Source organism: Trachypithecus francoisi, unplaced genomic scaffold (assembly GCF_009764315.1).
Source record: "Trachypithecus francoisi isolate TF-2019V2 unplaced genomic scaffold, Tfra_2.0 Lachesis_group13, whole genome shotgun sequence".
Classification (NCBI taxonomy): domain Eukaryota; kingdom Metazoa; phylum Chordata; class Mammalia; order Primates; family Cercopithecidae; genus Trachypithecus; species Trachypithecus francoisi.
In genome coordinates this window covers 122,037,680-122,063,278 of record NW_022681458.1, presented here as the reverse complement: position 1 = coordinate 122,063,278, position 25,599 = coordinate 122,037,680, and the positions used below count along the sequence as shown (strand labels likewise).

At 40.5% G+C, this 25,599-nt stretch overlaps 1 protein-coding gene across 21 annotated transcripts in view; it reads left to right on the top strand.

Moving 5' to 3' along the window:
* Positions 1-25,599, top strand: part of CLASP1 (cytoplasmic linker associated protein 1) — a 305,011-nt gene that overhangs the window by 188,147 nt on the left and 91,265 nt on the right. For 11 of the 21 annotated variants that reach the window (XM_033231806.1, XM_033231803.1, XM_033231790.1 and 8 more), the window contains exons 14-21: positions 285-355; positions 6,770-6,829; positions 7,711-7,788; positions 9,569-9,736; positions 10,287-10,336; positions 11,099-11,269; positions 13,099-13,146; positions 25,353-25,457. In XM_033231806.1, the coding sequence (XP_033087697.1) occupies positions 285-355; positions 6,770-6,829; positions 7,711-7,788; positions 9,569-9,736; positions 10,287-10,336; positions 11,099-11,269; positions 13,099-13,146; positions 25,353-25,457 (751 nt within the window). The remainder of the gene's footprint in view (positions 1-284; positions 356-6,769; positions 6,830-7,710; positions 7,789-9,568; positions 9,737-10,286; positions 10,337-11,098; positions 11,270-13,098; positions 13,147-25,352; positions 25,458-25,599) is intronic. The other 10 variants (XM_033231811.1, XM_033231808.1, XM_033231795.1 and 7 more) reach the window with 1 other exon arrangement.

Genomic DNA, 25,599 nt, shown 5'->3' with positions numbered 1-25,599 from the left:
TTTCAAACCCACTCAGATCTCTGCAGCTGAGCTAATTTAGACCTCAAACTAATGATTGTTTTAGGCTTACCTTCATGTCATCATGTTGCCTGTTCTTAACTCTAAATTTTCTAATGGCTTTTGACAATATCCTGTGAATTCTTTTTTTCTTTTAAAACTCACTGACATTCTAATCTGAATGTATATGTGCTATATAAGTAGATTAGTGAGGAAGTGATTCTTTTAATTTTGTTTTACTTCTGTATTTGCAAGTGTTCACCTCTGTTTTTTGTTGTTCTTCACAGCACACACACATCCCTAGGTTAATACCTGTCATAACAAGCAACTGTACCTCTAAGTCTGTCGCTGTTAGAAGGTAAATTTTAAAGGGTTTTCTCATTGTTTTAAAATTGTTTAAAAACCAAAACAAATTCCAAATTTCCTTCCATGGATAAAATTTCATGTTTAAAATGCTTAGTATTACTTAAAATCACTGCAATAAATGACTTTGAGTTGAAGAATCAAGATGTAAATATTTTGGGAAATGAATGTGGACAACCTCTATTATGTTTCTATGTGTGTGTGTGTGTGTGTATGTGTCTGTGTGAGAGAGAGTGAGTTTGGGGGCTAGTGGCAGAAGGAGAAGGGGAGAGGACCCCCTGTACATTTTTTTCCTGTGATAATCCTCCTACCTTTGTCATTGGTCTGCCCTATTCCCTGAGTAAAGGCAGTAACCGCATGCAAGAAAAAAATACCATAAACATCAATGGCAGTAGTTTCATATTTGAAAGGTATGTGTTGTTTGCATCTTCTGTTTAGCGATTTCTGGGATTCTGAATCTTCACCGTTACTTAGTTCTGTGCAGTTGTGGGAGATATATCCAGAAGACACAGGCAGATACAACCTGGGTAACTAGCTAGGGGTTTGTTCCCAAGTCCCTGTCTTATGTGTCCTGGTGAGCTGCCCTAAACTATGTGTGAGGAGTAAAGACTGTGTTATTTTAGCTCAGACCTGTGATTCTTGAGTGTTTTAAGAGTCTATTAAAATCTATGGACCCTCTTTCCAGCAAGTAGTAAATGTACAGAATAGTTTTGTGTAGGTTTTCCGGGAATTCATGAATACCACTAAAGCTTTTCCAGTAGACCATATTGGGAGTCTTACAGGATAATTGCTGGCAGGCTTGGGCAACCTCTTGGCCCCATTCCCATAGCTGTGTGTCTTGATTCTGGCCCTGTGAAAGAATCCTTCACTCTAAGATTTAGAGCCCAGATGACCTTTGCCAGCTGTTTGCCTTTTTCCCTGGGGTGTCATGTTGATCCTGCTGGGTTTCTATGGGTACAAGACCCTCTTAAGCATGCAGCAGCTCTGTATTTGTCGTTTTAAATTTTATTTTATTATTTTTAACAAATTGGCCACAGACTGCCTTTTTAAAAATTTTCTTTCCTTTCCTTTTCTTCCTTTCCCTTTTGTTCCCTTCCCCTTTTCTTTTTCTTTCCCTTCTTTTCCTCTTCTTTCCTTTTTCCTTTCCTTCCTTCCTTTCTTGCCTTTCTTCCTTTGTTGCTTTCCTTTCTTTTCTTTCTTTCACCTGGGCTGGAGTGCAGCACACTGTAACCTCAAGCTCCTGGGCTTCCAAGTAGCTGGGACTACAGGCGCACACCACCATGGCCCACTAATCTTTTTTTTTTTTTTTTTTTTTTTTTTTTTTTACTGTTTTTAGAGATGAGGGTCTCATTCTGTTGCCCAAGGATGATCTCGAACTCCTGGGCTCAAGCAGTCTTCCCACCTTGATCTCCCAAAGTGCTGGGATTATAGATGTGAGCCACCATGCCCAACCTTTATTTTTTTAATTGGCAAGTAAAAATTATGAAGACTTATGGTGTACAACATGCTGTGTTGATAATATGTATACATTTTGGAATGGTTAAATCAAGCTCTTTAACGTGTATCACCTCACATACTTACTTTTTTTTTTTTTTTTTTTTGAGACGGAGTCTGGCTCTGTCGCCCAGGCTGGAGTGTGGTGGCCGGATCTCAGCTCACTGCAAGCTCCGCCTCCCAGGTTCACGCCATCCGCCTCCCAGGTTCACGCCATTCTCCTGCCTCCACCTCCCAAGTAGCTGGGACTACAGGCGCCTGCCTCGTCACCCGGCTAGTTTTTTGTATTCTTTAGTAGAGACGGGGTTTCACCGTATTAGCCAGGATGGTCTCGATCTCCTGACCTTGTGATCCGCCCGTCTCGGCCTCCCAAAGTGCTGGGATTACAGGCTTGAGCCACCGCACCCGGCAACATACTTACTTTTTTGTGGTGAGAACACTTGAAATCTCTCAGCAATTTTAAAGTATATAATATGTTGTTACTAACTATAGTCACCATCACTATGAAGTACAGTTGATCTCTTGAACTTACTCATATCTACCTGACATTTTGCATACTTACATCTCCCCGGTCTCCCAACCCCCAGCCTCTGGGAACCACCATTCTTCTTTCTGCTTCTATAAGTCCAACTTTATTTGCTTTAGAGGTGGTGCTTCACTCTATCACCCAGGCTAGAGTGCGGTGGCACACTCATGGCTCACTGCAATCTCTATTTCTGGGCTCAAGTGATCCTCCCGCCTCTGTCTCCCAAGTAGCTGAGACCACAGGTGTGTGCCACCACACCCCCAGCTAATTTTTAAATTTTTTATAGAGATAAGGTCTCACCATGTTGCCCAGGCTGGTCTCAACCTCCAAAGTGCTGGGATTGCAGGTGTGAGCCATTGCACCAAGCCTGAGTCGACCTTTTTGGATTCCTCCACACATAAGTGAGGTCATGCAGTACTTGTCTTTGTATGCCTGGCTATTTCTTTTAAGGTAATATTTTCCAGGTTTATCTGTGTTGTCTTAAATCACAAGCTTTGTTTTGTTGTTGTTGTTGTTAAGACTGAGTAGATTCTGTTGTGTATGTATGCTGCATCATCTTTATCTCCTCATCTGTTGATGGATACTTAGGTTGATTCCCTATCTTGGCTATTTTGAATAGTCTTGCAATAATCATGAGAGTTCAGATATCTCTTCATACTGACTGCATTTTTTTTGGGATATATACCTAGTAGTTGGTTTTAGATCCATCTCATTAATAGCTGCATGAAAGACAAAAAGAGAAAAGAGGAATAATCCAGCTATCTAAAATCATGAAAAAAGAAATTTATACCTTCCACTGAAAAAAATGTAACTCCATACTGTGTGACTCAAGTGTGTACCCCCGGGGAATGCAGTCTACCCTTGACCTAGGGTTCAGCTTCTCCTGGGGTTAGCATGGAGCAGCTTCAGCTCCCCCTAGAGATGAGAATGTAAAGTCAGCACGCCAGAGGGATGATTGTGAACTTCAGAACCTGACCAGCATCAGTTGAAACATTCCTCTCCCACTTACTCATCTGACTCATTAGGTATAAGGGTACCCCTCTATAAGGTTTGGAGGATTCAGTCATTAGGTAAAACATTTAGTGAAAGCTTAATTTGTTGCAGCTGTGGCTGTTGTTATTTTCATCTTGCTGTTGTTTACATTTCGCTATTGTTAGGTTTCCAAGAGAAATTCAGAATGTGTTTTTCCTTGCGTAAGGCAAAATTTCTCCAATAGGATGACACAGATCTTTGTTGTGGAACGTTGCAGGATGTTTAGGGGATTCATCATCTTGGGCTGCCATTACAAAATACTACAGACTGGATGGCTTGAACAGCAGATTTATTTCTTACAGTCTAGAGCAAGCTTATCCAACCGTGCAGCCCAGGACAAGTTTGAATGCCCAACACAAATTCGTAAACTTTCTTAAAACATTATGAGATTTTTTTAAAGCTCATCTGCTATCATTAGTGTTAGTGTATTTTATTTGTGGCCCAAGACAATTATTCTTCTTTGACGGTGGCCCAGAGGAGCCAAAAGATTGGACACCCTTGGCCTAGAGGCTGGAAGTTCAAAATCAGCATGCCAGCAAGGTCAGATTCTGGTGAGGACTCTCATCCTGGCCTGTAGACCAGTGTTCTCCTGTGTCCTCACATGGGAGAGAGGCAGAGCAGGGTGGGAGGGAGGAGAGAGCAAGCTACCTGTTATCTCTTCCTATAAGGACACTAATCTCATAATGAGGGCCCCATTATCATGCCTCGTCTAAACCTCATCACTTCCCAAAGGTCCCATCTCCAAATAACCAACACATTGAGAGTAAGGACTTCAACATATTAATTTGGTGGGGCAGGGAGATAAAATTCACTTCATAACATTTAGCATTTCTGGCCTTTGACACTAAATATGAGTAGCACCCCACAGTCATTGTGACAATAGAAATGCCGCCACCCTCACCAATTTCTGAACCACACACTCAGATTGTTGTTTCTGTATTTAGCAGTGGGTGTCAGTCAGAACTATATGTCTTAATGCTGAGAGAAGTAATAGGGACCATCTTGCCCAGTCCCTCTGCCCTCTGCCCTCAGAAAGGGAGAGGGAGCTTAAGAGTGCAGTGTAAGCAAAGCAGTGCACCTTCTGTTACATATACAGCCTGTACTCAGCTTGGCTTTGTAGCATTGGTAACAAATGGATTACACACACTCTGACGTTATCATATATATTGTGGAATTAGGAGTTCAGATACAGCAGTGATTAAAGCTTGCTGATGTTTTCCCAAGAAGCTTCATAGATGGGTTAAAAATGAGCCACATTTTGAAAGATGAGTAGGAATAAGTGCAGTAAAGAGCCAAGAAAAACCCAGACTGGGAAATGCCACAGGCAAAAAGGTGAAAGTAGAATAAATGTGGTCTAGATTGGGGCAGGAATAGGGAAGGTGATGGTGAGGAATGGGTGTGTGTGTAGTGGGTGTCTTTTCCTTCGAAAAGACTTGCTCTACCCGTCTGGCCCCACCACTGCCAGCCCTAGGACCAAGCTGCATGGCTCTCCTGTGAGCTGCTGGAGCCCCTTGCATTCTAGCAATGTGACTGTCTCTTTTGTTCTGTGGGCTGTGTCTTGGTTATCATTGGATCTCCAGCATCTGACATATGGTAAAGGGTTAGTAAATAATTATTTTTATTTATTTATTTTTGAAACAGGGTCTGACTTGGTTGCCTAAACTGGAATGCAGTGGTGCAATCATAGTTCACTGCAGTCTCAAACTTCTGGGCCCAAGCAATCCACCCACCTCAGCTTCCTAAATAGCTAGGACTTTATTAGTGCATGCCACCATGCCCAACTAATTTTTTTTTTTTTTTTTTTTTGAGGCAGAGTCTCGCTCTGTCACCCAGGCTGGAGTGCAGTGGTGCAATCTCGGCTCACTGCAAGCTCCGCCTCCTGAGTTCACGCCACTCACCTGCCTCAGCCTCCTGAGTAGCTGGGACTATAGGCGCCTGCCACCACGCCCGGCTAATTTTTTGTATTTTTAGTAGAGATGGGGTTTCACTGTGTCAGCCAGGATGGTCTTGATCTCCTGACCTCATGATCTGCCCACCTCAGCCTCCCAAAGCGCTTGGATTACAGGCATGAACCACCGCACCTGGCCCAACTAATTAAAAAAAAATTTTTTTTGTCTCGCTTTATTGCCTAGGCTGGTCTCAAACGCCTGGCTTCAAGTGATCCTCCTGTCTTGCCCTCCCAAAGTGCTGGGATTACAGACATGAGCTGCTGCTCCCAGCCTTGATGTATTGAATGATTGTGTATGGATTATAAGTTGTGAATTGGGAAGATTGTAGGAAAGAAAGACTGGTCATTTCTTTAGAGAAAGATTTTACTTCTGATTTGTGTGTTCTTGAATGGGTTCCTAGGACTATTAGGATTTATTCATACAAAAATAGAAATGCTAGACTTAGGAAAAAGAAAATTTTATTTATTTGTTTGTTTGTTTATTTGACAGAGTTTTGCTCTGTTGCCCAGGCTGGAGTGCAGTGACACGATCTCGGCTCACTGCAACCTCTACCTCCCGGGTTCAAGTGATTCTCCTGTCTCAGCCTCCCAAGTAGCTGGGATTACAGGTGCCCGCCACCATGCCTGGCTAATTTTTGTATTTTTAGTAGAGACGGGGTTTCACCATGTTGGCCAGGCTGGTCTTGAACGCCTGACCTCAAGTGATCCGCCCATCTTGGCCTCCCAAAGTGCTGGAATTACAGGCATGAGCCTCTGTGCCCAGCCAGAAAAAGAAAATTTTGTAGAGGTAGAACCTGAAGTGGTGATGTAATCTAAATTGTTTTTGTGCACAAATCAGACCAAGAAAAATCATAAAAGTGAAAAGGCTTACAGAAGAATGCTGGAAGGTTGGTCAGAGGAAAGCAGAGTAGTTGGAGAAAATCCATTGTAAGCACTACTTAGGGCCTTCTTAGCGTGAAACTATAGAGAGCACTTAGTTTCTCAAGGTACTTTTAACTTTTTTTGTGCAAAGCATTTTCTGAAATGAATGCGAAGACCTGATTCTGTCGTGTTTGTTGATCTTCTGTGCATGTGTACATTTTCTATTAACATATTACTTAGGATAGTATAAAAACAAATGACAGTGGTAAGTCCTTTCAGTGATGTTGCCATGAAGTGCAAGCTTCTGATTGGAGAGAAACACTTGGATCCTGTCCCTGTGTCCCTGTGGTACCAGCAGGTGCTTCAGTACTTTCATTTGCTTTGGTGTTTAGTCAGTTCTGATTCATTCTTTATGTTCCGTTTTTCTAATCATAAAAATCAGAAGAAATTTGCTAATTATAAAAAGCAGTATTGGGTCACTTAAGAAAAATGCTGTTTCATTTTCACTAAAATATATATTAAGTTGTGTATTTCTTAATACTTTCTAGGCGCTGTTTTGAATTTTTAGATTTGCTTTTACAAGAATGGCAGACACATTCACTAGAACGGTGAGCATCTGATTTGAAACCATTTTTCCCTCTGAATTGAATCTTGAGAGTGAATGCTTTGGTGAGTGGTCCAGCTGGCTTTCTGTAAGAATGGAGGAATAGATGCGTTTGTTTTCATGACTACGTCTGTTGTTTTACTGATGTTGGTCACATAATATTCGCAGACACTTTTAGTGAATTTCACTGGTTGAAATACTATGTCCATGTGCATTCTGACAGCTGCAGAGCCAGTATAAACTCTTACTGACTCTGGCCCTGCTGCTTGACATCCCTTTCAGTTCCCATGAGGTGACTGTTTAAAGTTGCTGTTAGTAGACAAGTTGTAGCTGTTAGGTCCTTCAGGGAATTTCACTCATTTGAAAGTTTTCTTTTTCTCCCTCTGTATTTGGTGTAGACAGCCTATTCAATATTAAGGTCATTATCTCACAATTTCCATAGAAACTAGTTCTGATATGAAAAACACAAGATTTTGTTTTTGGGGTTCATAAAAGATTGAGCTGTAAGTGCAAATTTTTAAAAAATCAGCTTTTGTTTTTTAAAAAACATCCCACAAGAGAACAGAGTTATGAAAGTCTTTAGGTATGGGTGGGTTGGAGTGGAGCTTGGGTGTCGGGGCAGGGCTGAAAATCCCACAAGAGAATAGAGTTATGAAAGTCTTTAGGTATGGGTGGGTAGGAGTGGAGCTCGGGTGTTGGGGCAGGGCTGAAAATGAAAGGACTGTAGGAGTGCTCTGCTTTGCCTAGCCACCTGGGAATTGACCAGCCTTGGCACAGAGACTCCCAGCTCCATGTTGCCATTTGGAAGTTATTTCTCCCACCTGGTTTCATCCGCATTAAACCATACATTTATGATTGTTACTGCTTTCTTTTCTAAATATCTAGACACATATCAGTATTAGCTGAAACAATAAAGAAGGGAATACATGATGCTGATTCCGAAGCAAGAATAGAAGCCAGAAAGTAAGTTTTTATTGTATACCACTTTTTAAATTAACTACTTCTGTATTTCACATGAATTATATGGATTGCCTTATTAAAAACTTGTTAAGTTACTTGAACATATTTGTTAACCATGAATTTTAAACATGACCCCCAATAGGCCATTCTGGAATATTTCTGTCTTTTTTTATAACGTCACTCAACCTTGTGAATAAACAGGACTGAGGGAGACAAAAGAATGCTCATTTTTACATTCATCACAAATTATCACATAGCTCTGGAAGGCACTTGTATACATACTCAATGTATTCATTTATTCATTAAGCCATATTATAATCCAAAGCTGCTTTAATGATTTACCATGAAAAATCATGGCCACAGGAAATTCTCTCCCTGCAGTCACTTCTTTGCAAACGTCTGTGATTCCTTGGTGTGAATCATATTAAAGAGATTTGAATTGACCTAATGCCTGGGATTATCACAGTGATAACTTGCTATTTCTGTCTCACAAATGAGGTACTTTTGCCATTAGGACTGTTTCCTCCAATCATGTGGTCATGGCCTCTGTATCACCTCCTTGGAAATTTTTTTTTTTTTTGAGATGGAGTCTCACTTTGTCAGCCAGGCTGGAGTGCAGTGACACAATCTCGGCTCCCTACAAGCTCTGCCTCCTGGGTTCTCGCCATTCTCCTACCTTAGCCTCCCGAGTAGCTGGGACTACAGGTGCCCGCCACCACGCCTGGCTAAGTTTTTGTATTTTTAGTAGAGTCATGGTTTCACCATGTTAGCCAGGATGGTCTCAATCTCCTGATCTCATGATCTGCCCGCCTTGGCCTCCCAAAGTGCTGGGATTACGGGTGTGAGCCTCTGTGTCTGGCCTTGGAAATAATTTCTGCTACTGTGACTGTAAATACCAGAAGTTTGATATTAAGACATTCTCTCTTGGGCAGTGCATTGATAACTGCTGCCAATGTTGCATCTGTGATTTTTTTTTTGAATTTACTCTCATAGTTGACCAACTCTCCTAATTGATACATGCTAAAATCTAATGTGCAACATGATGGTTTTACTTAGCTGCATTGATACATCCTGATCTAGTACTTGTTGCTCTTTGACTGCCTTCACAGTTAAATTATATTTCACTTGTTTCTGAGCTTATTATAACTATGCAGTGTTCGTGTCAATTTTTTCTTGGCTGGTTTCTACCAAAATAAGTGACATATTTAGTCATTGCTGAAAACTATTAGGAATGGATTTGTTAATGATCTGCTTATGCTGTTTTTATCCTTGTATTGGACCCTTCCCATCCCCAGCCCATTTTTTCTTGGTCTTTAGTCATAATGTGATACCGATTTCAAGTAGCTCTGAACATTTTAAAATTTTTCTTTTGCACATGTTACCTAAGGCAGTTTTAAATACTTTATATCAAGAGATGTGTAATTGAATTTATAATAGCTGCCATTTTAATGAGCCTGTCCTGTGTTCTAGGTATAGTCCTAGATGTTTAGCTGCACCTTCCCTAAGATTCCCCAGTTTTGCAAGTTAGACTCTTTAATTCCCATGTTATAAATGAGGCTGACGTTGAGAGAGGGTAAGTGACTTGCCCATTGTCTAAAAGACAGTAAAATTGTGAGGCCGGGATTCGTACCAGGTCTCCTTTGTTCACCCTCTCCTCCTGCTACTATTAGCAGCTAAACTGAGGCTTCCAGTCCTTGAAAATCCTCTGTGGTGTACTCCGGAGTTCAGCGAAAGACCTGTTTGGATCCTTGGATTAGATCAGGATTTTGTGTGTTTCCTCCAGATGTTACTGGGGTTTCCACAGTCACTTCAGCAGAGAAGCAGAGCACTTATACCACACCTTGGAGTCCTCCTACCAGAAAGCCCTGCAGTCCCACCTGAAGAACTCAGACAGCATAGTGTCTCTGCCTCAGTCAGACCGCTCGTCTTCCAGCTCTCAAGAGAGTCTAAAGTAAGGGATTCATCTTTGCTTATCATTCATCTACTCATCTGAGAATTTGTGTTTAAAAGTTTGTCGCATGGAAACACAAATTCTAGCTATGTTTTTACATGTGTGCTTATTACAACACCCCCTTACTTCAGATAGATCCTGGTGCAAAGTAAGATACCACCACGGAGTGGTAAGAAATAGGTTGCTTTGGTCTCTACCATACTGTTTTTCAGTTAAATTTATATGGCAGTCCTAGAATACAGTTTAGAATAACATAAATGAATTGTGGAGTAGTGTGAACTGTACACACCAGTGCTTCAGAGTGAGTCTTCTCAGGGGATGCAAGTGTGAACCTGGAGACAAGTTTGGAAATGGAGGGCAGTCAAACTCTGCGACTTACTATATTGTCAGCTCTGCTGTATGTTCTGTGTTTCTAATTTCTGTCTGTAGTGACTGTTTCACTCTCTGTGTTTGAAATAATTCTTCATTGTAATAATTTCCTGTTGTAGTTTGTATTTGTATTAATTCGGATAAAGTACATGTAATAAATAGTATACATCTTTACTTTTAGTCGTCCGCTGTCTGCCAAAAGAAGTCCTACTGGAAGTACCACATCTAGAGGTGAGACTGACAGCCGCGGAGAAGGCCTGTTCTCGGCTCTGGTGGTCTGTACTTGCAGCTGTGAGAGGCTGCCCAGGCACGGGAGGCCGGCAGCCTGCTCTCCGTTCCTTCGTAGGCTTGAATGTAGCCTGCTCTGCCCTGCTCTGACTCTCCAGCAGAGCTCCGCGTTGTCAGGGCCACTCGCTGCTGAGGACAACATTGATGGGGTGACTTAGGAATGGAGCTCTGTGACCTTTTCTTCCCACCTCCCCTGCATGTTGACACTGCCACAAACTGCACCTCCTGTCTCTGATCCTTTGATGAGACAGTGAAGACATCTTGGTGGCATTTTGAGCAGCAGCAGCAGTGTGGTGGTGGTTAGTGGTGGGAGAGTGGCATGTTCCAGAAAGAGGAGGGTGTCTAGGAAAGAGGGCGTGGCACAGTTACGTCATTTCATGAGGAGACTCCATAGACGTGAGCATTTTTTCCGTATCTCACTTCTTCATAGCAAGCAGAAACATGGTCCATTTCTTTGGGGTTTATAGTCTTCAATTACAAGAAAACAAATGTAATTGATACATTACAGTTGAGGTCACTTTTAGTTTCTTTCAGCATTGAACTCTCTTCTGGGACCAGGAAAAACTGTTGGTCAGTTTTTTATGCTCCAACATTTGTTAAAACATGGTATTTGTTTTCAGGAAAGCAAAACAACATCAAATTTTAGCAGTGTATTTTCAAAATTCTATGTAGTCCTTATTCATATTTCCTCCTTTATCACTAAAGCTTCTACAGTTAGTACCAAATCTGTGTCAACGACTGGGTCCCTCCAGCGATCTCGAAGTGATATTGATGTGAACGCAGCAGCCAGTGCCAAATCCAAAGTCTCCTCATCTGCGGGCACGACGCCTTTCAGCTCTGCAGCGGCTTTGCCTCCAGGGTCATACGCATCCTTAGGTAACCACACCACTGTCACCCTTTCCCTCCTGCACTGCTCTGCAAGAGATGACTCTTACCTCTTAGCAAAATTCAAAAACCCATGATTGAGGCAAGTCTCACTGTGGCAGGGCTACTGTTTAAATCTAAGTAGCTTTGTGCACTTGCTGCTGATCAGCCAGTTACCCTTGTTGAGTGTCCCTTTCTTTGGTGCATCATCTGTTTTAGTGATGAGTAAGTACACAGTACATGCGTGCTCGGAGGGTGGGTGGCACTGAGCACATCCTTTCCTCAACTCTTCCTCCTCCTCCATGGCAAGCCCAGCCACCTCCCATATTGTCAAAGCTAAGTTTTTTCCCCCTCTGACACTGGTGGGAGCAGAGCCAGCAGGTTCAGTGAGGATAACTACTACTATCCTCACTGAAGGTAGTGTAGTTAGGTATTTCACAATTTGAGAATATAACCAGAGCTGGCAGGGATCATCGGATTGGGTTGTGGGGAGTGGCAGGAGGAATCTGAAGGAATGTGATGAGCTCATGAATCAGCATAATCATGTCTGTGCAAACGAGTGTTGTCCTTCCATGTGTCACCTTGGAAGGAGCATGCCTTCTGAGGATTGCCCAAAAAAGTTTTTAAAAAATTCCTTTCAAAATTTTTACTATCTCACATAGTGACAAATCAGCCACTCATATTTTTCAGCAAATGCTTAACACGTACTAAGTGTCAGGCTAATTGTTTGTTTCGTTTTGTTTTTGTGAGAGCTAATTCATTCAAAGCCAAAATCTAAGGACTTAGCTGGATTGGTTCTAGTTTAGATTTTATGGAAATAAACAAAATTTAAACTTCCTGAAATATTGAGGTGGAGTTACTCATGTAGCTTTCAAACACATTCCAGAGTCAGTTCTAAAACTAATGTTCGGAAAATGTTTTCAACATCGGAAGCACAGTGAACAAATAGCATTCAGAGAAGACTTTAGGGTCTGCCATTTATTAGCTCTGTGACCTGGGGCAGGCCATGGAATCTGTAAGTCGATTTTCCATACCTGCAGATTACTTGTAATAATAGCCACCTATATGAGGCAAAACAAAATTATATAAAGGTTCTTTTTAAACTATTGCCCTGTAAGATGGAAGAAAGTGTGATTGTGATAGGAACATTATTACTTTGAAAGACACGTGTTCTGGAACATCTACTCAGTCTTGTTTTTATGGAAATACCTCATACACACATGACAATTGAGAAGAAACAATGTCATTAAGAACTCTCTTTTTTAAATCGTTTTAACTATTCCAACATTATGTAGGAGTGTTGTCCATATGTAACCATTGAGAAAAGGAGAAGTAAGAACTCTTCCCTCCTACACTGAATTAGTTCTGTTAATTTTAGTTTGGTTTTTCAGTACTTACCTATGCTTTAGTATATTAGATCCACCTTTAGTATTTGTAATTAGTGTTTGTTTCATTGCTGGAAAAAGTGAGTAAAAATCAGCCATTAGAGTACTCCGTGTTTTTGTTTTTCTGTCTGTATTTGGAGTGTTTGAATATGACTGGTATAGACTTCCCCCAGTGCTAGTAAAAGCCCTCACATCTTTTGGTATGAGAATATGGAACTGACCCTTCAGAAGCACTGATGGTAAGTTTTCAGTCAAGTATTAACCTCTTCAAAGAACGAGACTGGAGTATTCAAATTCTCTGTTTCCTGAGAATTCTACCTCAGTTTCCCTTATTTTGTCCCCAAACAAAAACACCAAAAAATTGAAATATAACACCATCCTAGTGAGAATTTGTTACACATGACATCTTTGCAAAAGTGTAGCATTAAAGCTGATGATCCTTTTCCAAACTTCTAGAGTCCAGACACATGAGGGAAGACATGGAGTGCATAGGCCTGGACTCAGGTACCATGCTCGACAGCTTGCGCTGCTGGACGTGTAGTTGGGATAGGCATTGCTAGAGCAAGCTTCTCTGAGCTTCTTACTTGGCTCTGCCCTTTGGGTAACTCTTTAGTATTTTATCTTCTAGTTCCTCCTCTCTGCCCTGTTCTGCTGGTACTTTCTTCCAAGAAAAAGGAACTCTTAAGAGGATTAGAGTTGGCTAAAACAAAAACCAATCTTTCTTTCAACTGTGGCACTACCCTGGGCTGCCCTTCTGTGTTTTATTTTCCAAAGGCAAAAAAACCGTTATGCTATGTCAAGCTAATTTCAACACAAGGCACACTTACTTGCTTCAGACTCTGCTTTGCTGTTGAACTTGTTTCCCTTTTAATTTTGTTTTAAATTGTACTTTTGCTTTTTTAGTAGCTAATAACATTTGGCTTTTTAATGTTTTGAATGTTACTAACTGTTCCCTGTTATCCCTTCCCTTGTTTTTTAATTTGCTTAAAGATGGTACTACCACTAAAGCGGAGGGTAAGCGGTTTGTTTCTGTGATTGAGCTGTGTCTCACTTTCTCTGGCCTCTGTTCTCACCGAGTGTTTCCCAGTACCCACTTGTCCTCACCAAGGTCCCTGCATGAGATGTTGCACGCTCTTCCTCCTCCTCTCTTTTCATTCTGTCTCCATTGGATTTTTGCCCTACCTCTACCTGAGTTCTCCTTCCCTTTCTTGTTCAGTCTTTGTTCTTGTGAATTTTAGCACTAAAGTATGCTGTGCGTGGTTTTTCATGCTGAGTCCACACTCTGGGGAGGAGCGTCGATGTCACACTGTGTGCTGCTGTCCTCATGGACTGCCTGTCTTGGGTTTTATTACTCCTGAAGCACTACCTTAGCTTTTGTTTCCTTTTCTTTCCTTTTGTGCTTTTGTGGGCCTCTCAGGATTTGCCTTTCCTGTTTTGAAAGTAAATTTCAGTGTCAATTATTCAGACTAAAGGCTGGTAAACGTTTTCTAACAGGTAATTTAAAGAAATTTAAAAAAAAATTTTTTTCTCTCCTCTAAAGGTACTACTGACTTACATGATGCTATTTTTTATTTGTCTCACGGACACACACCCCATTCATTTATTTACTCTCATTCATCCCCTCATCAACCACGTATTAAATGCCTTCCATGTGCCGTGTTCTGTACTACACACCGAGGATATAACAACGCTGAAAGAAATAGGCATATCCAAATCCACTTTATTTTCTTTTTTATGCCATTCTCAAGAAAGCTCTTCCTATTTTTGTATTACCTTTAGAATTTTAGACATAGTTGTTTTAGTCTCTGCAGGTTTTTGATAAGTGCATGTAAGACAATATTATTCCTTTGCTAGATGGAACGCATGATAATACTTTAAGTAATTGAAATTTAGAGGAAGAGTCTCTGCCTAAATAGAGGCTTAGACCCACCAACCTTCAGGATAATTACTTAACAATTAGGAAGAGCTAGTTTATTTTCGTATATTATTTAGTCGCCCTAAAGGGCTAGCATGCAAAGTTGGCTGGGTTTAGCTTGCTGTGTGCAGCTCAGTTCCTTTAATCCATGTGTTACTTTCTAAGGGACTCATAAAGGAAAGATAGGAATGGATTTTTTTTCTTTTTAAAGGTGAACATGGTCCCAAGATCAGTCTTTCTTAAATTTATCACATCGTGAGAATTACTTGGATACTTACTAAAAATATACTCTTAGCTCCTTCCCCCTGAAGATGCTGATTAAGTTTGGAAGGAACCAGAGAATCTGAATTTCTACTCAGCCTCATTGGTGGTTCTTAGGGTTGGACAAGTTTGTAAAACAAAAAATTTCCAGAATTAAAATAAAGACAAGAAACCTCTGTCCTGATGAGCACGTCATGTCTGACAGCAGAAGGCAGAAGCTGGTGTGATTGAAAAGCTGGTTGATAATTTTCTTTGTTTCTTAAGCTGATATGGATAATTTTATGTTTCTCCTCCCCAAAGAAACAATCCTGAGTGTTTTCTCAGCCTTGCTGGGAGGGGAGAAGGAGAGTGGAAGAGAATAATGTAGATGAAATGGAAAGCAAAGACATTACGTGGGAAATTATATGTTTTTCCAGAATGTCCTGATTTCTATGCCTATGTAACAGAATTGAAATCAGCCTGTTGTTCCACCCACCCCTAGGATTTTTAACCTTTTTTTTTTTTTCCATCAGTTCCACAGTCCTGAGTAAGGTCGGAATTGCCCTCTCAATTATTGTACAGGAGACTAACTCTCTGGTTTTCCTTCTGCTGGGAGAAATTGCTTTTATAGAGAGCTCAGACTCTGACAATAGAGACCCTTGCTGAAGAAGCACAGGGAGTGTCAGTATTTGTGTACAGGGGCTGCACAGGCTGTGGCAACACCTGGCTAGTCAAAGCCTGGAAAGACCTGTGAGTTTGAACACTTCTAGGTTGTCATTGTTCTGTTGGTTTCAGCAGTGAGACTGAGAGAGCCTGTTCTGTTTAGAAAAGCCACAGTGGTTTTTTAGGTAAAGTCTGCAGGAAATGTCACCTGGGGCCTTTTCAATATGAGTTTTCCACCTGCATTTTTGGAACCATTATGGGCCTTTTAAAAATTTATTAATAAGTCTCTTAAATATTTTATAATCTAGCTTATGAGACAAGATGATTTTAAAACAGTTGTATGCTCTAAATTTAAAATTTACAGGGTGGGTGCAGTGGCTCACCCCTGTAATCCCAGCAGTTTGGGAGGTCAAGCAGGTGGATCACCTGAGGTCAGGAGTTCGAGACCAGCTTGACCAACATGGTGAAACCTGGTCTCTACTAAGAATACAAAAATTAGCCAGATGTGGTGGTATGCGCCTCTAGTCCCAGCTACTCAAAAGGCTGAAACAGGCCAGGCACAGTGGCTCATGCCTGTAATCCCAGGACTTTGGGAGGCCGAGGCGGGTGGATCAGAAGGTCAGGAGATCAAGACCATCCTGACTAACACGGTGAAACCCTGTCTCTACTAAAAATACAAAAAATAAGCCAGGCATGGTGGCGGGCACCTGTAGTCCCAGCTACTAGGGAGGCTGAGGCAGGAAAATGACGTGAACCCCGGAGGCGGAGCTTGCAGTGAGACTGGATTATGCCACTGCCCTCCAGCCTGGGGGACAGAGCCAGACTCTGTCTCAAAACAAAACAAATCAAAAGGCTGAAACAGGAGAATTGCTTGAACCCAGGAGGCGGAGGTTGCAGTGAGTGGAGATCATGCCACCGCACTCCAGCCTGGGCAATGGAGCAAGACTCCGTCTCAAAAAAAAAGAAAGAAATTTAGGCAGTACATTTTGAGTTTATTGGCAATTTTATTGCTGTAGTAATTGAGAAAAATATATATTCCTTAGGAGCTATTCATTGTCCACATCAAGGAATCCTAACACTTATGGCTAATTAGAAAAATACTTTTTGTAAAGAACAAAAAACTCAACTTTTGGGTGAAAGTTTATTTCTAGGTTATTGTCTTCAGTATATTATGTTCAGTAATTTTGGAGATTTTGATGAGGGAAACATAATGTCTTTTATGTTGCACATGAGAAAGTTTATGATTAGATTGTCATATGGTAAATGAATGCATTCTCATACTTTTTAGAAAAGCTATTATGCTTAGGAAAAGCATTCATATTTTTCCCCAAATAAGTAACTTTAAATGAAAAGTTACAGTGCTTGGAATGGCCTGTGGGACTGACAACCATTGTTTGTTTTGGGGAATAATCATGTTTATTAAAATGTTGTGAAAAGCCATATCAACGTAACTTTCGGTGATTTTAATTAATTACACGATAAAAACCATATAGCCTTGTCTTCAGGAAAAAGAACTTAGATTTTAGTACAATTTTACTGGGAAATATTGAAGTAAAAGGGTGTTAAGCCTCTTTTAAATTTTTAAAATGTGAAGGAATATTTTTTTTTTTAAGGCAGGTTCTCATCTGTCACCCAGGCTCTGAAGTGCAGTGGTGCTATCACAGTTCGCTGCACCCTTGACCTGCCAGGCTCAAGTGATCCTCCTGCCTCAGCTCCCTACCCTGCCCGTCAGTGGTGGGGAGCTGGGACTACAGGCGTGCACCACCACACCTGCCTGGCTAATGTTTTAATTCTTTTGTACAGATGGGGTCTCCCTATGTTGCCTAGTCTGGTCTTAAACTCCTGGGCTCCAGTCATCCTCCTGCCTCAACCTCCCAAAGTGCTGGGATTACAGGTGTAAGCCACCATGCCTGGCAGGAAATTATTCTTTTGGGGAGAATAGTCATAGGTAGCGAAATTTAGAAATGATCGAGTTCCTCGGTTTTGGTTCTATGAAAGATGTCAGTGTGTGAGTAAAGGCTGGTTTAATTATGCCCCCAAACAGTGAAGCGTACAACAGATAGGTATGACAACACGTCCCAGTGTGATGAGAACGGAGACTTACTTTGAAGACCTTTTAATTTTATAATCTGTAATCTGGGAATTTGCTGAAAAATTTGGAACATGTAGAGAACAGAAAAACCCTAGTGACATGAAGCTGTTTAGTGGTTTTTCATTTGCCTAACAAGGAAAGAGGGAAACTAGGCCCACAAACTACACTTGGTACACAGGCTGAATTTCTCCCGGTTTGGAGTCTTTTCTAGAAGGAATGGCAATGTGAGTGAAAAAGAATCCTTAGGAGCAGTATTTAAAAGTCATGAGATGAATGATCTTTCTTTATTGCATGAAAGTTGAAGGCTTTGGGAGCCGCTGTGGCTCAGGCGGGTTGCCCTGGCGCTCGAGGAGGGGAGGCTACATGTTCGAGGCCAACCTGGTCAACACTGATTAAAAAAAGAAAGAAAAAGAAAGTCGAAGGCTTTGCGCTCCTCTTACAAGTCTTTGTTTTCCTCTGAGTCTGGCTTTGCTCTGGTTAGGTTTGTTTGTTGGTGTGTATCTTGTTCATCCCTCCCTCCAAAATTCTTTTGGCCGTACAGTTCTTTACCTCTTTTTTTTTTTTTCTGTTACTTGTGCTGACTTTTTTTCTTCCTTCACATCTATCTACTTGTCTCTGTTACTTAATAGGTCATAATACAGAACTGAAGTATATTTTTACTGTTTGTTGCTTTATTTTTATTTGTTTATCTGTATTTTGAGATAGGGTCTCACTCTGTCACCTAAGCTAGAGTACGATGGCATGATCATGGCTCACTGCAGCCTCGACTTCCCAGGCTCAAGTGATCCTCCCACCTCAGCCTTCCAAGTTGCTGGGACTACAGGTGTGCAACACCGTGCCCTGCTAATTTTTTGTGTTTTTTTGTAGAGATAGGATTTCGCCATGTTGCCCAGGCTGGTCTCGAACTCCTGGAATCAAGTGACCCTCCTGCCTTGGCCTCCCAAAGTGCTGGAATTGCAGGCGTGAGCCACTGCGCCCAGCCTGCTTGTTTCATTTATTGAAACTTTTTTCCCCTAATTACCACAGAGCATTTTATATCATCTTTTAAAAACATACACAGGTACTCATAGTAATATTACTAAATCAATAGACTGAAAACAAAACAAAATGAAACAAAAGACACCTCTTCCTATAAAATAAATATATAGCTGAGTTTTATACAACAGAGGCCCTTTAAGCTGCATAGCAGTGTTTCCAAAAAAGTAAGGAAATGTTCAAAACCGAGAGGATCACAGACTGGAGTGACAAGCTTGAACTGATTTTTAAGGCTGTCCCTGAGGGCTCAGTTATTGATGTGAATAGCTAGACACACAGATCACACGACCTTGAGCTGACCCAAGGTGAAGATTGAGAGTTGGCATTAAGCCAGCATTGACAAGGGGCTATATATCCATGACAAGGTGGACAAGTGAGAAAAACAAAACAACACAAAAAATCCTCTTTATCTTCAAATTGATATGATGTCTGTCTTGACTTTGCCTTAGACAGAGGAGGGAAAAAAAAACCCTAATCTTTTCTCATAATTTGTAACTGAGCTCTCTACTCACACAAGTTGTGGTTTTAAATTTACTTCACCTGTGGTGTTTGGAAGACTCTAATGAATTAAAGTAGTTTGTGTTTATAGCCACCAAGGGTGCCTGCCAGGAACAAACATTAAACTTCTGTAGAGGAAGCTGCTGTCAAATCTAATTCCTTGGGTTTCCTGCAGATGGAAATCAGCGAAATAAGAGTTCATATGCTGAGTTATATCCATTATGAGTAAGAGGCAGCAGAGAAAAAGAATAAAAACAGAATATACCCTTAAGGACTTAAGGATCTGTTACAAAATGTAAAATAAGTGTTTAAAAGAAATAAGAAACTTGTATTTTTTAAGGATATATACAACTTAGTAGCCAGAATAATCCTCCCAATTGAGAATATATTACTGTTCTAGAGTAAAAGCGGTGAATCCACACAGCTTCAAACCTAAGCATGGCAGGAGCCTTGGTATGTCAGGGCTAATGCTGGCCGTCACCCTAAACCCTGGGGTCCTTGGGCATTTGATGTGATGATTGTGCAGGACAGAAAGGACAGAAAGCCCAAGCCCACTTAAGACCTGCATCGTCATTGGTGAACAAAAAGTTAACTTTACTAAACTGAAAAGACCAACAGAGAAATTTGCCCATCTTAACTCTGGTACTGGTTGGAAGGGGGAAAGTAATCTCCCTCGAGAATGCACAACCAAAATCTTGATGCAGGATTCTGGTCAGAATTTACATTACCTTTGTAGTCTGAAAAACCCAAATAGATAAATCATTTTAAGTTGACTGTAGATTACTTCTGTCCACAGGACACAAGTAAAATCAGAGATCTTCTTTGGAGTAATTCAGCTTTAATCTAGATCTTAAAGAATTCCCATAAATTTCCAAGAAGAGTAATCATTTCATTGTCTTAACAGTTAAAGAAATAAAGTGAAATTTTAGAAAGGGAGTAAGAGGCTGTCAAGAAGGACCAAGCAGATTTTGAAAAAGAACAAATGGAACTTCTAGAAATGAAAATATAATAAATTATTAAAATCAAAAACTGGTTGGGCACAGTGACTCACACCTGTAATCTTAAGAATTTTGGAGGCCAAGGCAGGAGGATTGCTTGAGCCTGGGCAATATAGTGAGACCCCATCTCTACCAAAAATTTTTTTTTTACAGTTAACCAGGCACGGTGGTGCACACCTGTAGCCCCAGGTACTTGTGAGGCTGGGGTGGGGGGATCCCTTGAGCACAGAAGGTTGAGGCTACAGTGAGCCGTGATCATAACCGCTGTACTACAGTCAGGGCAACAGAGCAAGACTCTGTCTGAAAAAAATAAAAATAAAACACTGCATGGGTAAGGTGAGCAGTAGAATCAGTGTGACTGAAGAGAGAACTCATGAATTAAGAAAGCTAGGAAGACATTATCCAGACTATAGTACAGAGTTAGAAAATATGACAAAGTTGTTAAGTTACGTGCAAGATAGTAAAGAAATTTAACATGTCTAATGGGAGTTTAAGAAGAGGGAGAATGGGGCAGAGGCAATATTTGAAGAGATGATGGTTGGGAATTTTTCATAATTGGTGAAACACACTAAAGCCAGGCACAGTGGCTCACGCCTGTAATCCCAGCACTTTGGGAGGCTGAGGTAGGGCTCTCCATGTTGCCCAGGCTGGTCTTGAACTCCTGGCCTCAAGTAATCCACCTGCCTCAGCCTCCCAAAGTGCTGGGCTTACAGGTGTGAGCCACTGCAACCAGCAAAATTTCAGTTTTTGAAAATACGAATAAAGTAGGCAAACTTTTGAAAAATGACGAAATACAGAAAAGGTACAAATTAACTGTTAAGAATAATAAATTAGGCATAAGTGTGGATCAGTAGAGTTTTAAAGATAATAGGAAGCCAGGTATAATGGCTCACGCCTATAATCCCAGCACTTCGGGAAGCCAGGGGGAGAGGATTGCTTGAGGCCAGTTTGAGACCAGCCTGGGCAACATAGTGAGACCCCCGTCTCTACAGAAAATGTATAAATTAGTTTGTCATGGTGACATGCACCTGTAGTCCCAGCTGCTCCCAGCTACTAGAAGGCTAAGGTGGGAAGACAGCTTGAACCTGGGAAGTGAGGCATCAGTGAGCTGTGATCACCAGCCTAGGCAGCAGAGCTAGACTCTGTCTCAAAGAAAAAATAATAATAATTTTTAAAAATTAAGGTAATAAGATAAATTTATGACAGCTTTGTTAATAATTCAAAAACAAATTGCACAAATTTCAAGAAAACCCAAAACTGTTTCTTCAAAGAAATGAGCCATGTGAGTGGTTTTAAGACTGCTCATTAAACAATTTGAATCAGTAGTTAAATTCGTTGCCCTATTCCCGCTGTGCCAAAATAAACTTAATAAAAATGGAAAAGATACTCTAAATTCCTGCCATGCTCAGATGGTTCCACACGTAAGTATCAAACATTGGATAATTACATTGTCAGTTTATCAGTGGAGATGCAAAAAAACCATAATAAAAACAGGTAATTCCAAGCTTACGTAAACTCAGAGAAAAGGAAAAGAGGGAATACTTCCCTCACTGGTTTTATGCAGCTAGTATGACCTGAGTACATACAAACATTGTGTATATGAATGTATATGTCATGACCATGTAGGTTCAGCCCAGGTTTAATTTTTCTTCTTTTCTTTTTGAGACAGAGTCTCATTTTGTTGCCTAGGCTAGAGTGCAGTGGCACGATTTTGGCTCACTGCAACCTTTGCCTCCCAGATTCAAGCAATTCTCGTGCCTCAGTCTTCAAAGTAGCTGGTATTAGAGGCCTGCACCACCATGCCTGACTAATTTTTTGTATTTTTAGTATAGATGGGGTTTCGCCATGTTGGCCAGGCTGGTCTCAAACTCTCGTCCTCAAGGGATCTGCCCACCTCAGCCTCCCGAAGTGCTGGGATTACAGGCGTGAGCCGCTGCGCCTGGCCTAATACTTTAAAATTTATTAATGTAGTTCAAATTCAGGAGAAAAACCCTCTTATCTCAAAAGATCAAAACATCAAAAAATTCAAATGTTTGTGATAAAAATTCTTGGCAACTAGGCACAGAAATGAATTTTCTTTTTTTTCTTTTCTTTTTCAGACAGTTTTTTGCTCTTTTGCCCAGGCTGGAGTACAGTGGCACAATCTCAGCTGACTGCAACCTCCGCCCCGGGTTCAAGAGATTCTCCTGCCTCAGCCTTCACAGTAGCTAGAATTACAGGCGTGTGCCACTACACCTGGCTAATTTTTGCATTTTTAGTAGAAATGGGGTTTCTCCACATTGGCCAGGCAGGTATCGCACTCCTGACCTCAGGTGATCCAGTCACCTCAGCCTCCCAAAGTGCTGGGATTACAGGTGTGAACCACCGCGCATGGCCAAATTTTCTTAACCTGTTGACAGATATACTTTCTGTGAAATTTCAGAAATTCTTTTAAAAAATCTTGTTTAACAATGCTTACCCTCACCGCTTCTATTTTGCGTTGTATTACATGACCAAGACATCACAATAAAGGCAAAGAAGTAAAAGTGAATTATTTGAGGGGAATAAGATGATGAGTTATTTGTGGGTATTATTCCATTTAGATAACACCAAATCTGTATACAAATTAGTAGAATTAATAAAAGTTTAGCAGAATCCTAGTGTGTTAAGATCAAAATATAACGATTCCTTTCTTACCTGCCAAGAACAGAAAATATAATTTAATAAAGTATAAAAATAAAGCAACTTTAAATAAGTCTATAAAAATTGAGTAAGAACTTTGAAAAAATGATCAAACTTTACCAAAAGACATTGAAAAAGTTAAACATAGAAGATATAATGAATGAGAAGACCAATGTTATAAAGCTTTTCCCCTTAACCCAGACTTTCACATAATGCCAGTCAGCATTTCAACAGGTGTTATTATTGTGTCTGCACGAACATATAGAAGAGAGCAAAGGGCTTAGGAAAAGGTGAATTTACTTGTCCTGCCAATTAGCAGGATGTCCTTTAAAAAAAGCTCATCACAGACCAGGTGCAGTGGCTTCCGCCCATAATCCCAGAAGTTTAGGAGGCCAGGGCGAGTGGCTCACTTGAGGTCAGGAATTGGAGACTAGCCTAGCCAACATGGTCAGATCCTGTCTCTACTAAAAATACAAAAATTAGCCAGGTGTGGTGGTGTGTGCCTGTGGGAGGCTGAGGCAGGAGAATTGCTTGATCCCAGGAGGCAGAGGTTGCAGTAAGCCAAGATCACACACCACTGCACTCCAGCATGGGCAACAGAAAGAGACTTTGCCTCATATATTAATTAATTAGATAATAAAAAGCTAATCACAGTATTGTGATGTCGTGTAGGTATGAACACATTGACTAGAAGGCTGAGAAACCCAGACACGCATAAGTGCTGCTTGATAAACAGCGAAGGTGGCATTTTAATCAGTAAGAAAGCTGTTAAGTAAATTTATTTCAACATTAGTTATATGGAAAAAGTAAAGTATATCCGCTCTTATCCATACATACATAAGTGACTTTTCCAGTAAAATATTAGCAAAATAGTATGCTTTAGAAAAATATAGACCTTGTGTTATAATTTTAAAATTTCTAAATATGTAAAACAAAACCACATAGTTATTGGTTGTGAAAACATGTATTTACAAAAAAAAAAAAAAAAAAAACAAGGGAATGCTGAACACTGCGTTTAGGATCATGTTACCAAATGCTGGGGGAAAGTAGAATACAAGAGGGTTAGCAAAGAGAGTTTTTATTTTTTAAGCTAAATAAGTATACATGTTCATTTAAAAAATCTTTGTGACCTAAATATTTTATAATGAGTTTAAGAATTTAAATTCAGTTGGTTTTTCATGTTCACTTTGCCTTTGTGACTGCCTTGATTTAGCTTGGTGACTTCCTTAGGAAAGTCAAAGGTCATCACTCAGCCTTGCCAGACAGCCAGGCAGGCACAGGTGTCTAGACCAGTAGTGTCACATTGGACAAATTGATTTATTTCCCTGTTTCTCGGTTTTCTCATCTGTAAAATGGGAGTAATTACTTTATGTGCTGTGAGGATTCTGAATTGACTCATATATAGTTGTTAGTAAATGGTATAGCTTTTCACTTCTGCATAGATTCTAGAGTTTGTGTATAAGTTTTTCCTTAAACTGTTATTAAAAGTCATTGGTTCTTAACTACTTCTACTGTTTTTTTAATGCCAGCTTTCTTTCATTGCTCTTTACCTTTCTTTCTTGAACCTCTTTCAAGCTTTAGGATTTGCTTTCTGCATTACTTCTCTGTAAGCTTTTTTGCTTGCGGGGGTGGAATTGATTTTGAACAACATAAAAAGCCAGTGGGAGTTCAAGTTGGTTGTGGTTTTCCCATTGAATTATGACTGGAGAGGCATTTTGTGCTCTCTGGAAACCAAAAAGGCCCATTTTTTTTTTTTTTTAAGTTTAATCGCTAATCATACTAGTCTGATCACTAATGATTTTGTGTTTCTGAATTCATTTTTAGTTTTATGTCTTCATGGTTCAATAATTGCTGTAATTTTTTCATAACTGCCTACAGCATTGAATTATCATTGGGCCATCATTTCTCTTAGTACTCCTAATACTGATTCTTTTTAGGTGTATCTCTCTTTTTAGTTTTTATCTTTTCTTTATCTTAGAAACTTACTGACATACATGCTTTAAAATTAGAAGTTTAATGCTACATATCAAAAAGACGTTTATTCACTGGGGAGCTAGCGCTTCTATGATGGCTGAGTTAAGAAGGTAGACTTTTTTGTTTTGGGTTTTTTTGGGTTTGTTTTTTGTTTTTTGTTTTTTGTTTTGCATTACTCTTATTTTCTATAGTTTTTTGTTTTTTGTTTTTTGTTTTTTTTTACAGTGACAGCTAATATTTTCCGTTTTTGGAAATTTGCCAGATTCGTAGACCATAGAAAAGAAAATTTAATCTGGAAAAAATTACGGGAAATGTCCTTAAATGGATATCACTTCCTTGTCTGAAGAGATAACATACTAAAATAGTTGGAACCTAAACAACTGCAGGTCCATGGCTCCATCTCAGGAGTTCCTCCTGTGTCCGTAGAACAGTTATGCGTGGATCACATGCACGTGTGTGTGCATTCTCACCCGGGGGGACGTGGCAGACCTCGTGTGGAGGATCTGCTCACACACGCTGTTGCTCCCCTGTAGTTGGCTGGTCAGTGCCTCTCTTCTGGGGTGTGAGTTCTTTCCTTGAGTAGGTGGCACTTACTGGAAATGTTGTGAAACACTCTTTTTGCTATGTCCTCCAGGTCGGATCCGCACAAGACGGCAAAGCTCTGGGAGTGCCACCAACGTCGCCTCTACACCTGATAACCGGGGCCGCAGTCGCGCTAAAGTGGTTTCACAGTCACAGCGTAAGAAACATATTTTATGCTCTTGCTTACCTCAGTTTTATTCAACAGCTCATTCTGCGGTTGAACATTTTACAATCTTTATATTGACTTCAGAGGGAAAAACACATTTTTTGTGGCTCTAAGATACTGTGAGTATTCTTAC